The sequence below is a fragment of the Phytophthora parasitica genome (assembly GCF_000247585.1).
Source record: "Phytophthora parasitica INRA-310 unplaced genomic scaffold supercont2.3, whole genome shotgun sequence".
NCBI lineage: Eukaryota > Oomycota > Peronosporomycetes > Peronosporales > Peronosporaceae > Phytophthora > Phytophthora nicotianae.
The window spans coordinates 827,701-840,442 of record NW_008648989.1 but is presented as its reverse complement, the minus strand read 5'-3'; the positions used below and the strand labels follow the sequence as shown (position 1 = coordinate 840,442).

General features: G+C 49.1%; 7 protein-coding genes across 13 annotated transcripts; 5 read left to right on the top strand and 2 right to left on the bottom strand.

Annotated features, from left to right (window-relative positions):
- The first annotated feature begins 10 nt into the window (after positions 1-10).
- Positions 11-3,332, top strand: PPTG_01426 (hypothetical protein). 4 transcript variants are annotated; one of them, XM_008894729.1, is made up of 12 exons: positions 11-495; positions 566-669; positions 732-853; positions 922-997; positions 1,083-1,155; positions 1,235-1,399; positions 1,486-1,549; positions 1,615-2,008; positions 2,075-2,275; positions 2,345-2,443; positions 2,520-2,754; positions 2,822-3,332. In XM_008894729.1, the coding sequence occupies exons 1-12, from the start codon at positions 87-89 to the stop codon at positions 3,034-3,036; spliced, it is 2,157 nt and encodes a 718-aa protein (XP_008892977.1). In that variant the 5' UTR covers positions 11-86; the 3' UTR covers positions 3,037-3,332. The 4 variants fall into 4 exon arrangements, with proteins under 4 accessions (XP_008892977.1, XP_008892980.1, XP_008892979.1 ...); XM_008894732.1 differs by having other exon boundaries at positions 566-853; XM_008894731.1 differs by having other exon boundaries at positions 11-669.
- PPTG_01425 (hypothetical protein) lies at positions 3,315-6,078 on the top strand. Its single transcript, XM_008894728.1, has one exon. The coding sequence runs from the start codon at positions 3,352-3,354 to the stop codon at positions 5,524-5,526; it is 2,175 nt and encodes a 724-aa protein (XP_008892976.1). The 5' UTR covers positions 3,315-3,351; the 3' UTR covers positions 5,527-6,078.
- On the bottom strand, positions 4,139-7,768 carry PPTG_01424. 2 transcript variants are annotated; one of them, XM_008894726.1, is made up of 5 exons: positions 6,348-7,768; positions 6,177-6,285; positions 6,060-6,105; positions 5,718-5,987; positions 4,139-5,642 (listed from the first exon to the last, which is right to left on the bottom strand). In XM_008894726.1, the coding sequence occupies exons 1-5, from the start codon at positions 7,662-7,664 to the stop codon at positions 5,582-5,584; spliced, it is 1,803 nt and encodes a 600-aa protein (XP_008892974.1). In that variant the 5' UTR covers positions 7,665-7,768; the 3' UTR covers positions 4,139-5,581. The 2 variants fall into 2 exon arrangements, with proteins under 2 accessions (XP_008892974.1, XP_008892975.1); XM_008894727.1 differs by having other exon boundaries at positions 5,718-6,105.
- Positions 7,769-8,356: 588 nt separating this feature from the next.
- PPTG_01423 (hypothetical protein) lies at positions 8,357-8,937 on the top strand. The gene has a single exon (XM_008894725.1). It carries the CDS (start codon positions 8,486-8,488, stop codon positions 8,690-8,692), a length of 207 nt encoding a protein of 68 aa, XP_008892973.1. The 5' UTR covers positions 8,357-8,485; the 3' UTR covers positions 8,693-8,937.
- On the bottom strand, positions 8,860-10,620 carry PPTG_01422. Of its 2 annotated transcripts, XM_008894724.1 has the most exons (6): positions 10,594-10,620; positions 10,234-10,486; positions 9,872-10,148; positions 9,635-9,794; positions 9,423-9,566; positions 8,860-9,353 (listed from the first exon to the last, which is right to left on the bottom strand). In XM_008894724.1, the coding sequence occupies exons 2-6, from the start codon at positions 10,430-10,432 to the stop codon at positions 8,946-8,948; spliced, it is 1,188 nt and encodes a 395-aa protein (XP_008892972.1). In that variant the 5' UTR covers positions 10,433-10,486; positions 10,594-10,620; the 3' UTR covers positions 8,860-8,945. The 2 variants fall into 2 exon arrangements, with proteins under 2 accessions (XP_008892972.1, XP_008892971.1); XM_008894723.1 differs by having other exon boundaries at positions 8,860-9,566.
- A 78-nt stretch (positions 10,621-10,698) lies between these two features.
- PPTG_01421 lies at positions 10,699-11,819 on the top strand. 2 transcript variants are annotated; one of them, XM_008894721.1, is made up of 6 exons: positions 10,699-10,776; positions 10,868-10,986; positions 11,081-11,144; positions 11,217-11,304; positions 11,391-11,516; positions 11,590-11,819. In XM_008894721.1, the coding sequence occupies exons 1-6, from the start codon at positions 10,742-10,744 to the stop codon at positions 11,605-11,607; spliced, it is 450 nt and encodes a 149-aa protein (XP_008892969.1). In that variant the 5' UTR covers positions 10,699-10,741; the 3' UTR covers positions 11,608-11,819. The 2 variants fall into 2 exon arrangements, with proteins under 2 accessions (XP_008892969.1, XP_008892970.1); XM_008894722.1 differs by having other exon boundaries at positions 11,217-11,516.
- Positions 11,820-12,130: 311 nt separating this feature from the next.
- On the top strand, positions 12,131-12,483 carry PPTG_01420 (hypothetical protein; the record flags this gene model as incomplete). Its single annotated transcript, XM_008894720.1, has 2 exons — positions 12,131-12,257; positions 12,395-12,483. The coding sequence occupies 2 exons, from the start codon at positions 12,131-12,133 to the stop codon at positions 12,481-12,483; spliced, it is 216 nt and encodes a 71-aa protein (XP_008892968.1).
- Positions 12,484-12,742: the final 259 nt, after the last annotated feature.

The window sequence follows — 12,742 nt, the reverse complement described above, 5'->3', positions numbered from 1 at the left end:
CCCGTTTTTTCCTCCGTCTCATTTGCTGAGCCACTTGCTAAACCGCTCGCTACCGCTTGACATTCACTCTTATCCGCATTGCCGTCATGAAGTTCGGCAAGCAGCTAGAGATCTCGGCCAACCCGGAGTGGCGCGACAACTACGTGCAGTACAAGCGACTCAAACGGCTCATCAAGCGCGTGGCCTTTGAGGTGGAGAAGAAGCAGAACAAGCAGAAGAAACTGCAGCAAAAGATGGAGCACAACGCTGGAGACGTACAGCTCCAGGTGACTGTGGACGAGACCCACCCGCTGCTAAAGCCCGTGGTGGACGACGTACAAGATGCTAAGGATCAGTTTTGGGAGGTACTGGACGCCAACCTCAAGATCGTCAACGACTTTTACGTGGGCAAAGTGGTCACACTCACCAGGTCAGTGGGTGAGTTCGAGACCATGTTGGAGGACGAGAAGAAGCCCATGGGACACGTGCATACGCGCTCACGTACACACTCGCACTGTACGAGAATGAAGATGAGTGTTTTGAGGGTGATGAGAGGCTGAGAATGTGTTTGTTGCTGTTATCATAGCGGACCGCGGGTTTGCGGCGCTACAGGAGATCTACGACACGTTGGTTGACCTACGCACGTTCGTGCAGATCAACCACTCAGGCTTCCGGAAAATTGTCAAGAAGGTGAGAGAGATGTTGAATATTGAGGACATATTTCGGTTGCTCACGTGTTGATTCTCTTGCAGTTTGACAAGACGATTAAGGAACACACGCAGGAAGCGTTCATGGAGCGTCTGGCTAATGAGCGATTTTACGCGTCTAATGACATTGATGAGCTGCTGGATCGCGTGTTTGGTCTCACGTCGCGGTGCGTTGGATGATGCTGTTATGCTGGATGACAAGTTTTTGACTGTGTGAAATTGGAAATGGTGGCAGGGACAAGCTGGAGGCTGGAAATATGGAACGCCGCATGAGGCGAATGCAGGGCGACCAGAACTCGCTCCTTCGCAAGGTGAGTTGTGTTTGCTGGAGATACGTGACAACATGGAACGATTGTATTGAAGCTTCGTTCGTGTTCCGTGCTGGATCATTTCCAGGTGAAAATCGTCCCCTTCTGCATCTCGGTGGCGCTTTTTGTTTTTCTCCTGCTTGTTCGTATTACTCCAAAAGGTTGGAAGAGTTTTACGCGACTTGGATTTTTGCGGGTGGAATATTTATTGTGTTGCTTGATGCTTTCTCCACACTGCAGGAGAGGACGTGCAACAGCGATGCCTGGCCATGCTCGTTTTTATTACGACACTATGGGTGACGGAGGCACTCCCGTACTTCGCAACAGCACTTCTGGTCCCACCGCTCGTTGTGTTCCTGCACATTTTGAACGACAAGGCGCACCCCAACAACCTGCTCACAGCTAGTACGTGCCTAAATGTGTTATAGCTTACTGGATTGCTATAACCAACTGGTATTAACATACCTAATAACTTTTCTGGTTGTCCGCAGAGCAATCCGCTAAGGAAGTGATGTCCATGTTGGTCAACCACACCACTATCCTAATCATGGGCGGGTGCGTTTTATGATATTTTATGGCATAACTTTGAACATTAGACTAATGTGACTTATGATCTTTAGTTATTCCATCTCGGCGGCATTCTCTAAATGCCAGATCGAGCTGTACATCGCTGCTTTCTTGCAACGTCGGTTCAAGAAGAGTCCGAACCTGTTCCTGCTGGCAATTATGCTGATGGGACTGTTCCTGTCGATGTGGATTAGCAACCACACTGCTCCTGTGCTGTGTGTGTCGGTTCTTCTCCCTATTATCAGGGATTTTCCCACGGACAGCACCTACGTGAAGACGCTTCTTATCGGCTTGGCCTTCGCTTGCAACCTGGGAGGAATGATGACCCCAATTTCTTCACTACAGAACACGCTGGCCGTGTCGTTTTTGGAGAAGGCTGGATACACTGTTACCTTTGGTCAATGGATGGCGATGGCTATCCCGTTTTGCACTGTCGGCACGATTTTGGTAAGCACCTTTTTTTTTCATGTGCCATCTTCCTTATTTACTTATTGGTTACTATTTTACACACAGTGCTGGGCGTTCTTGCTGTGGGTAATGGACCCTCGTGATGCTACGTATATTCCACAAATCGTCTACGACCAGAAGCAAAAGATCAGCAGCCTTCACGTCGTTGTCGTTTCAATGACGCTTCTGACCATCTTCTTGTGGGCGTCATTCTCGGTGACAAGTGCCACATTCGGTGACTTGGGTATCATTTCGATGATGTTCATGGTGAGTCCCTGCAGCATTTTTAAGCGGTGTCCGTGCTTGAGAAATTCTAACTGGTTGGTTTTATCGCAGTTCATCATGTTTGGCACGGGCATGCTCAGCCAATTCGACTTCAACTCGTTCTCGTGGCATATCCTCTTCCTGATCGGTGGTGGCAACGTTTTAGGAGATGTACGTTTCTGTTGTATTGTTTACACGACGACTTTGTATGACCAAACTGCTTATTCTTTATCTGTATTACTTCCAGGCTGTGCAACGATCAGGCCTTCTCGACACGCTCAGTCAGACGGTCATCCACGCACTGCCATCCGGAAATGTTTGGATGGTCACCGTCTCCCTGTGCAGTATGGTGATTTGCCTCACTACGTTCGTCTCGCACACAGTTGCTTCGATCATCCTCTTGCCAATTATCGTGCAAATGGCAATCCAAATCGGACACCCTCACATCCCTGTGATCTGCTGTGCACTCGCAATCTCTGCAGGTAAGGATGAATTGCATAGTTTTAGGCTAGCTATGGCACGCTAACAGACGATATGTGTGCATTGCAGCTATGGCGCTCCCGTTCTCGTCCTTCCCGAACATCAACTCACTACTGGTTCTGGACGACCACGGCCAGCCGTATTTGGAAGTGAAGGATTTCTTGCGTGTGGGTGTGACTTTCTCCCTCGTAACGATGGCATTGATTGTCACTCTCGGTTACGGTCTCATCATACTCGTGCTGGGATACAATATCGATCCGACGCCAGTCATGGTGGGAGTATAGAACATGAGACCGTGTTGAGTTTGCTACGCGATTCCCCGAAGTTGAGCGGAGCTCGGGGGAAGATAGAGATCGCAAGCAAGCTTATTTTTTCTCCATTTGGGAATTTGCGATTAATACATCGATGGACTTTGCATTGCCCTTCGGAAGCTTTGCCAATTGCTCCAAGATCCATGGGTTTGGAGCTTGAATTGATTTTCCCATAAGGGTCGCAAATACACTGTTGAACATTTGCTGTAGAGATTTATTTTTGTCCAAAAAAACAATAAAAAATACACTGAAAAACACATACTTTCACCAATATCCAAACTTGCCAAAATGGCAAAGAGTAGCGACGTCGAGAAGTCGGCCGTCAACCTGGATGACATCGACTTCGACGAGCTGGACGACTATCTGGAGCTGTTCCAGCAGGACGGTGTGATCAAGGAGGCTTTATCCAAGGGCGTAGATCTACGCGAGTATGCTCAGCAGATCGAGCAAGAGCTGCGGGCGGCCGAGGCGGCGTCGGTAGCGCAGTACGTCATGAAGTCCGCCGACATCGTGGAGCTGCACGACGAAGTCCAGGACTGCGACAATTTATTGGCCAAAATGCAGGAGATGTTACTAGGTTTCCAGGCCGATCTGGGCGGTATCAGTGACGAGATTCGCCACCTACAGGACGAATCCATTGGGATGAACGTAAAGCTCAAGAATCGTCGCGAGACGGAGGAGAAATTACAAACATATCTAGATCAGGTAGCGGTGGCTCCGTCTCTAGTTAAAACTATAGACGAAGGGGAGGTGAATGAGGCCTATCTCCACGCTCTAGTCACACTGAATGGGAAGCTCCGCTACGCAGCACTAAGCGACCCGGACCCGTCGGGCTCAAGCTTTGATCTTGTACCATCACAAACAGCAGCTTTTAACGACGTGGAGGCCCAATTGAAGAAGTTAAAAGCAAGAGCTATTGCGAGGATTCGAGAGTTTTTATTGGCCAAGATGAACGAGGTGAAGAAGCCGAAAACCAATGTGCAAATGGTGCAGCAGAATACGTTGCTACCTATGAAATATCTGGTGACTTTTCTGGCGGATAACGCGCCGGAAGTGGAGGAGGAATTCAGAGAAGTGTACGCCGAAGCGATGAGCAAGACGTTGGTGAATGTATTCAAGTCATACCATACAGGATTGATGAAATTCCATGAAGAAGTAGCAGCTCGGACGGATGTTATTGTGTTGGATGAGCAGTCACTGAAGGGGATTTTCAGCTACCGAGTGAATTTGAGCAAAAGGAACGACACATTCTCAGTCACTGAGCGTGAGAAGATCTTGGAGACAGCGTCGGCGCCACCTTTGATCCTGCATGTTGCTCAGCAAGAAGGGTTGAAACTACCGTACGAGGCTGTCTTTCGTAACGTGCAACAGCATCTGATGGACTCAGCCACTTCGGAATATCTGTTCCTGATCGAGTTCTTCAAGCCCACCAATCAACAGGAGAATGTGTTCCGCAGTCGTGACTTGTTCATGCGCGTATTTGCCAAGACGCTGTCGCTGTGTCTGGAGAACATGGAGAACTACTTGTTTACGTGTTACGATGCCATCGGACTCCTGCTTATGATACGCCTCACGTACGCCCAGAGACTGGTGATGGAGAAGCGTCGCATCCCGTGTTTGGACGCGTACTTTGATCGTGTGGCGCTGCTGTTGTGGCCGCGATTCAAGGCTGTGTTTGACCTTAATTTGATGAGTGTGAAGAACGCAAAGGCCAAGAAACTGGGGCCGATCGACCTGCACCCTCACTTTGTCATTCGTCGCTATGCTGAGTTCGCCTCCTCCATCCTCAGCTTGAGTCTGTACACGCAGCAAAGTCAGTCGAGATCTGGCGACGACTCTGCGATCTCTAACGCACAGATGCATGAGAACGGGGCAGGAGACATGGTTCTCAGCAACTTGAGTGTGATGCGTGACGAGATCCTGAGCCTACTGAGTCGGTTGTCCGAGCAGCACACCAACGCGAAGGATAAGTGCGTGTTCCTCATCAACAACTACGACCTCGTGCTCACACACTTCGAGGAGAGACGTGTGATTTCAGAGGAGACGTCCAAGTTTGAGGAACTGCTTGCTGCCCAGCGCGAGAAATTCGTGGAAGAAGAGCTGATGACGTATTACGCCAAGCTCATCCAGTTTGTTCGACAGCACGAGCAAGTTACACTCGGCAAATCGACGGGAAGTAGCCAGCAAGTTGACACTACGCAGATAGAGAAGATCGTGCGAGAGTTTGCAGCGACGTGGAAGGCTGGCATTGAGAAGATGAACGGCAATGTGATGACGTACTTCTCGAACTTCCGCAACGGCATGGAGATTCTTAAGCAGGTGCTTACGCAGTTGCTGCTGTACTACACGCGCTTTGTGGAGATTGTCAAGCGGAGCTACCAGCGCCCTCCTCCGTTCAACTCGGAAATTGTTACGACGCAGGAGATCCTGTACGAGATCAAGAAGTATAGCCGATCCTTTTAGCTTGGATTGTGAACAAAGCAATGCAGAGAAGAGAGCTGTACAAGACTACAGGGGTCTACTTGTGATCTCTGATCTGAATTCGAGACTGGATGAACTCCTTGAGGTCGACAGCGGCCCTGAAAAAACACACCAAATGAAATCATGGTTAGTTAACGGTATGACAGGAGTAGGCTAGCTTGACGGCGACGTACTTGTAGTAGTTGGTGTCCGGCGTATTGTAGAGCGTGCAGTTGTCGCACATCTTAAGCAGATCTGCTTTGAGCGCAGCCTTGGAGATATAGACTCCGCTGTCGATGCGCTTGCTGATGAGCTGGAGGTCCACTGGATCCTTGATGAAGTCAAGGTAGTCAACCACGACGCTGGTGTCCACAGGCTCGTGGAAAGGCCACGCACTCCGATGGTTAGACACCGCCTTAAGCAACTGCGAGAGCTGCGACTTCAGGCTGCCTTGATCGCGAGTTCTTCATAAGCAAAATTGACAACCTTAGTAATAATGTATCTTGACGCTAATGTAAATGCCGATGTCTACGCACCCGATGCGGTTATTGCGGATCGTTGCCTGCGACCACCCAGCCTCCTCTGTAAGCAACACAATTATTGTTAGCAAAGCGCACGCATCTTCATTCCTAGTTGAGGAGAACAGCACTTACTGACTCCAGGAACCATGTAAATGTCCATCAACCTGCCCTCCGCAAACGCTGTCAGACCAGGATACACCGTCTTGGCACGAGACCTGTCCTGGATCTTGTCTTGGATTGCCTGCGCATTAGATGAAATAATTAGCGCAATTCTCCTCTGAAAAATGAAGAAAATGAAGCTACCTTCCGCTGCTGGTGAATCATTGACGTGATCCTTAAATAGTTGATCTGGGTGTGGATTGTGCATTCCATCAAAGTTCCACCATCGTAGTCTTTGATGTAGCCATACCAATTCGGCCGAGCCATCGAGACACTCTTCGTGAATCCTTGCTTCTTGAAGTAGCCAATAGCGTAGTTGTCGGCGTACGTGAGGAAGTGTGTGATGTTCTTGGTCTTGACATATTCCTTCAAGTGATTCATCAGCCGTGTGCCGTATCCTTTCACTTGGTCCGAGGCATTAATGGCACAGAACGCAATCTCTGCGAATTGGTTCTTCTCGAACGGCCTGTAGCAAATACCACCAATAACATGGGTACCATTCTTGAGAAGGAGCATGGACCGGTGGTTCTTATCGAACACCAGACGTACAATGTACTCCTTCGGCATCTTTGGGAGCTGTTTCGCAAAAATATTCTTCAGAGTCGTGAGCTGGATCATGTGCTCGTCCGTACCATCATTTGTGATCACGTCAAACTTCAACCGACCGCTGTCCTCCTCCATCTTGGCCATATCATCCCGTGAGAGCATCAAAGACGGTGAACCGGCATCTTTAGTTGATGCGGCATCAGTCATCTTTTCAGGAGTTTTGGGATCCATTTTCTGCTTTTTAGCAGCAGGTTCCGCTGATCCATTCACTCCATTGCTAGTCTTAGAAGTAGATTTCTGTACTGCTTCCTTGAGTTTCGGACTAGATGATTCACTACATGTAGAGTCCTTCACCTCAGAGTCTTCTACCTTCGATGAGTTGTTAGCTTTAGCAGGTGTCTGTTTCTTGGTAGGAGAGGCAGTCTCATCGTTATGCTCACTCTTGGCTTCCTGAGTTGCCTCCTTCATCTCCACATCGCTACTCCCCGAAGCCTTCTCATCTGCTGCAACATTCTCCACACTATCACTAGTAGATTCTTCTTCTTCCGTCTTCGTCTCGTTATCGTCCGTATTCACTACACCTGGCTCCACGTCCTTAGGAACTGGTTCATTCTTCTCCTCCGACTCGTCCTTTGCCTTCTCCATCTCCATCTCCACGTCTTCTTCCTTTTTCTCAGAGAGATTTCCGTCCTTCTTCTCATCATCCTTGTCCATCTCAACGTCATCTTGCTTCTTGGCAACTGCAGACTGCTCCTCCTGCTTAGTCTCCTGGATCTCATTGTCCTCGGTGTTTGGGGAGTTCTTCGTCGATTCCTCAGTGTTCTGACTCGAGTTTTCGCTCGCACCGACGATTTCGTCGTTTGCTGCTGACGCCGCAGTGGGCGATGCGTCCTTGTCCGCAGTCTCCAACGCCATAGCTCTTCACGTAGATTCGCCAAGTGCTGGCCAAATGTGGCGGGAGAGCGGACCACACCAACTCTACACTAATTTAGAGGTTGTTATTATTGCACCAAAAGCTGCAGTTGCAAGTTGCAAAACTTGCGAAGAGGTCGTAATGCCATCTTGGGCTAGCGTCGCTTTATCAATTGACATCCCGCCTACTTTTTTCTACTTCTCGCTCGTTAACGCCTCAAACTGGCCCAGACGAAAAGAATTCCCTGAGCGGAAAAAATATGCAATCACCAAGAGCTTCTTTTCGTGGGGGCTATCAATGATAGACTACCACGCTGCCTAGAACGTCTTCGTATATATATATATATTAAAAAGAAATACGTTACCAATGCTGCCGCCTCAGCAAGGTGGCGCGGCGCGGCAGTGCAAACACGATCAATCACCTCCCTGGAAAATGACCCCTTAATAGCTACAGGTGAATCGCCTGCATACACTTTCCATGATTGTACGCAACCAGACGGCCCACGCTACAATTCGCGCTTTCAAGCGACGCGTTGGTCGTCTGGCGTACAAGTTGATGGTGTTGATGGCGAAGTCAAATCGTGAAATGATCCCATAAACGGTATTGCGGTTGAATTCTCGCTTCAATTTGAACACGTAGAATGACTTGATTTCACTATGCTCGCGGAAGAGCATTTTTCCCAGATTCTTTCTGGCACTTTGAAGTTCGCGCCAGATTCCAGAGATTCGCCAGTTCAGAATACGGAGAACGCGCTCAATTGAGAAATAGCAACAAAGCACAACCAACGAGCCAAGCCACGACGACACACAACCAAAGACCGACCATGCTGGACTCTCTTTTGAACCGCTTCTTCGGCCCCGACAAGCCGAGCAGCTCGTCCGACAAGCCAGGTGAGCAAGTTTCCCAGGAAACGGCGTTCACACGCGAAGCGGATGTGGAAGGCTGGGTTTTCCTCGCGGAAGAACGACACACGGTGCCGGGCTCCAAGGTGCGAACGTACGCAGATGTGGTAGCATCCGGCAAAACATGAAGAGCGAACTCTAGTTTTCACGCACCCAAGACGAACGTAATTAAAACCAGCAGAGTGGCTCGTGACCGGATTTTCACCAAGGTGTGGGTCCGACACGAAGAAACACAGATGAACTTTTTTTCATTTCGTAGATATTTTACAATCGCAACAACCAAAGTAAACAAATAGTCCCAAACTGAAATGGTGTCGATGAAATTCCACGAACACGAATTCTTACTGTATTAAACTACCTACCTATCTGGAACATCGCTTTCTACTCTTCGCTCTTCATCTCACACTCGGCAGGGAGATAGGACAACAGTTTGTCGGGCACCATTTGCTTCAGCTCAGCGTACGGCACCTTGTGTAAGTTAAGCTTCTGCAAAATATCTGCGTCGTCGTGGATTTCGAACGGTGCACTGAAGTTGAAGAAAATATCCTGTCGGTCTTCCGACATCTCGCACTGAATCACAGTATCTTTGCTAGTGTTCACTGCAATAAATGGCAAGAACACTCGTCCTTCATCGCGTACGATGGTGGCAGATGTGGGATTCTCGCTCTCCTTACGCTTGCGATCGGCGTTTCGCTTCAGGAGGTTCTTCATTGCAACTTGCTGTACCAATAGATCCTGTAGATGTTGCTTCTTCTGCTCCACACTCTTCATCCGTTCATTTCGTTCAGCCTGCCACAAGACACATACAAGCAAGTTAATATTGCTCCCACCTGAGTGTACTAGTGGCTGGAAACAAACCAGAAGCATTTCCGTGTCATGCTGCAGATTGGACGGAAGTCCTTTCCATCGGATCTCCTTCCGTTCTTTTGAAATAATATCCATGGCCATCAGCACGTTCAACGCATCGTAAACACGTCGACGGATGTTCTTCTCGTCGTACACCTAAACGAAATGCAGAAGGAACGGAGGTGAGCACATTGACAACGTCGCTTTTCTGGGTATTGACTTACCGCATCATTTGGTCGCATCGTGACGAACTCGCGCACCAGCTCATCAGCGACTTCGTTGTACGATGTAACGTGCTTCTCCTCCACCTTTTGGCACACTTTCATGCTAAAATGGCGCAAACCCTTGTTGATCTTCAAATATTTCCTCTTCTTCCCCGGTGAACTGTAAGAGCAACAACACAGCAATGAGCCCTTCACTAATTACCATAACCAGATAAAAAAAACGCTGTGTAAACGTACGGACTGGTAAACGACGGGCTTGCGAGTGTTGAAGCTACTGACGTCGTTTTCCTTCCACTGCCAGAGCTGGCTGGAGTCGTAGCAGCGGACGGAGTTGCCGGGACCTGGGACTCTACAAGAGCGCCGTTCTTTAATAGACCCGCCTCGGTTGCCATCTTCTCCAGACCTTGCGTCTTCATCATATTCACGAAATCATCATGAAGACTCGTAGGAGTGATTGACGCACTAGCTGCATCGACTCCAAACGGCACAGCGGCAGTGTTTTCCTTCTTGATCGCTGCTTTACAGCACGAATGCGAGTGATAAGCCAATAAACTCGATAAGCAATAGTGAACTATGCAGCTTTGTCATAGCAGACCAACCTGTGGGGACGTCGTCCTTCTCCTCCAAGTCCATTTCTACCAATTTCTTGAGTTCTCGACGTGTCGCGCGCTTCGTGGTGCCATTGGCACCAGATCCGGCGCGTCGTTTGCCTGCTACCTTCGCTGGCGCTTTTGGGTTAGTCTTTCTCCCAACAGGAGACTGTAGATTGTCAGGTAGTGGAGTTCCTTGTGCTGACATTTATGATCCCTTGCGGCGACTTCGGAGGTCGACACTGCGTCGTTTTTAAGTGAACTAAAGCAGGAAGACGACAGGACTAACATCAGCTTACTGTAATTTTCATATTGAGCTCCAGCGTGTGGGCGGGATGCAGCAGGATGCATGTACACGACCCAACTCACCGACACCTGGACGTTCAACGGGGGAAATCAATTATTGGAATTGATGTAGTTCAGGATTTCCATTGGTTGAAATTACATTGTTGAATCCGACTCTCATTGGTTGATATTTACAACAGCACCTTTGCGAAGCAAAGAGGCTAGAGTCATCATGCCCAGTGACGACGACTTCTACGTGCGCTACTAGTGCGTATAGTGGCTCGTTCTGCGAGGTTAGATGGCTGAATGGGAGACTTAATTGTGTTGATGTTGCTTCGTGTTGTATGTTTCGTTGCAGCGTCGGCCACCGCGGTAAATTCGGTCATGAATTCATGGAGTTCGAGTTCCGCTCCAACGGGAAACTCCGCTACGCCAACAACTCCAACTACAAGAAGGACTCCATGATCCGCAAAGAAGGTGACCTGCGACTAACTATCAGTCTTTGGGGCGAAACTCTACGTGCTCAGACGGTCGAGCTAACATGCTCTCAATGTCGGTTTTGTTGTGTTAGTGACGGTCTCCCAGTCAGTGATCGACGAGGTGAAGCGGATCATTAGCGATAGTGAAATCACAAAGTACGTCGGCATGTGTGTGCTACTATGGATAGTAGAGTGTTGACGTGTGGCTGTGCTGCTGTGTGTCAACAGAGAAGACGATAAGGAGTGGCCCGAGCCGGACCGCGTTGGACGGCAGGAACTGGAGGTGGTACTGGGCAACGATCATATTTCCTTTACGGTGCGTTGCAGTTTGCTTTGGTGTTAGTTTGATGCTTGTGTTTGTAAAGCGGTTGACAATAGTAATATGTTTGGTTTTCTTTGCAGTGCGCGAAGATCGGCTCTTTGCTGGACGTGCAGGACAGCAAGGACCCGGAAGGCCTGCGTGTGCTTTACTACTTGGTGCAGGACCTCAAGTGCCTAGTGTTCTCTTTGATCACGCTACACTTCAAGGTGCGTTCTTATCTTGCGCTGCTGCAGCCTTATCACTCGCAGCTGTTTCCTCATGTTGTTGCTTTTTGTCCAGATCAAACCCATTCCGTAGGACGACGAAGAGTGGATCAAGCCAGCGGATGCAAACGGTCGGTAGCCAGCTCGACGCTAATATGAAGACCAATACTTTGTTTTTGCTCTTTTTCCTACATTGTGGTCTTAAGGCTGTACTTAGGTATGTTCTGTCACGTTGACGTGCAAAACATTTTTAACGTTTCAGTATTACGGCAACTATGCCACGATCCAAATCCCGTCAAATCGGATGTGTATTGACTTTCGGAGGGGGATTTTTTTCTCCCATCTCAGCCGGCTGGATCCATACAAAAACGCTGTGAGTACCGCGTGTGTGCCCCGCGAGAAAAAGAAGCAGAACCAAAGCGAAAAGGAAGGAAGAAGGAAGCGTCCAGCGCCTCTCAGTTCGCCTATTCAGCCACGCAACACGGCCGCCGTTGCGAAATACAATCTAGGATCGACCGTCTACGCGTCGAGAAGTAGCAACAGCGGAGCAGAAGCGAGAATCCACCGAGCAGGCGCAGACGAGAGAAGAAAGACGTTATTAAGGAGAAGGCAACAGGATGTCACAAGGAAAAACGTGCCATTTTAAGCTGGTGCTGCTAGGCGACACGGCCGTAGGAAAGTCTTGTCTGGTCGTGCGGTTCGTGCGCGACGAGTTCTTCGAGTTCCAAGAGCCTACGATTGGAGGTACGACGCCAACATGGGTTCACCAGCCTGTAATCTTGACTCAGACGACGGCTTAGTGATCTACTCATGCTTGTGTGGGTTGATGGATGATGTAGATTTTCCTAATTCTTGTTTGTGCATCTGTTGATGATTTCTAGCTGCTTTCCTTACACAGACGGTCGGTCTTGAAGACGGATTGACGGTCAAGTTTGAGATCTGGGATACCGCAGGACAAGGCAAATATTAACTGCACTCTGGCATGACGATGCTCTAGCGTGCTAACTTGTGGCTGCTGTATGTCATCTACTGCAGAGCGATACCGCAGCTTAGCACCGATGTATTACCGCGGCGCCGCCGCTGCTATTGTCGTGTACGACGTGACCAACAAGGTAGGTCATGCTTCTGTGAGACTTGTCACAGGATTATACTTACATGTATTTAAATGTTTAGGACTCGTTTACTGGTGCCAAGTCGTGGGTCAAGGAGCTGCAGCGTCGTGGTGACCC

Coding starts and splice junctions, on each gene's coding strand:
- PPTG_01426 (XM_008894729.1), top strand. CDS start 87: ATGAAGTTCGGCAAGCAGCTAGAGATCTCGGCCAACCCGGAGTGGCGC. Junction 854..921: donor GTGTTTGGTCTCACGTCGCG/GTGCGTTGGATG, acceptor AAATGGTGGCAG/GGACAAGCTGGAGGCTGGAA. Junction 2,444..2,519: donor GTGGCAACGTTTTAGGAGAT/GTACGTTTCTGT, acceptor TATTACTTCCAG/GCTGTGCAACGATCAGGCCT.
- PPTG_01425 (XM_008894728.1), top strand. CDS start 3,352: ATGGCAAAGAGTAGCGACGTCGAGAAGTCGGCCGTCAACCTGGATGAC.
- PPTG_01424 (XM_008894726.1), bottom strand. CDS start 7,664: ATGGCGTTGGAGACTGCGGACAAGGACGCATCGCCCACTGCGGCGTCA. Junction 6,286..6,347: donor TGATTCACCAGCAGCGGAAG/GTAGCTTCATTT, acceptor TCTAATGCGCAG/GCAATCCAAGACAAGATCCA. Junction 6,106..6,176: donor TTACATGGTTCCTGGAGTCA/GTAAGTGCTGTT, acceptor TGTTGCTTACAG/AGGAGGCTGGGTGGTCGCAG.
- PPTG_01423 (XM_008894725.1), top strand. CDS start 8,486: ATGCTGGACTCTCTTTTGAACCGCTTCTTCGGCCCCGACAAGCCGAGC.
- PPTG_01422 (XM_008894723.1), bottom strand. CDS start 10,432: ATGTCAGCACAAGGAACTCCACTACCTGACAATCTACAGTCTCCTGTT. Junction 9,795..9,871: donor AGCCCGTCGTTTACCAGTCC/GTACGTTTACAC, acceptor TTGCTCTTACAG/TTCACCGGGGAAGAAGAGGA. Junction 9,567..9,634: donor CGATGCGACCAAATGATGCG/GTAAGTCAATAC, acceptor CATTTCGTTTAG/GTGTACGACGAGAAGAACAT.
- PPTG_01421 (XM_008894721.1), top strand. CDS start 10,742: ATGCCCAGTGACGACGACTTCTACGTGCGCTACTA. Junction 10,987..11,080: donor CTCCATGATCCGCAAAGAAG/GTGACCTGCGAC, acceptor TTGTTGTGTTAG/TGACGGTCTCCCAGTCAGTG. Junction 11,145..11,216: donor AGCGATAGTGAAATCACAAA/GTACGTCGGCAT, acceptor GTGTGTCAACAG/AGAAGACGATAAGGAGTGGC.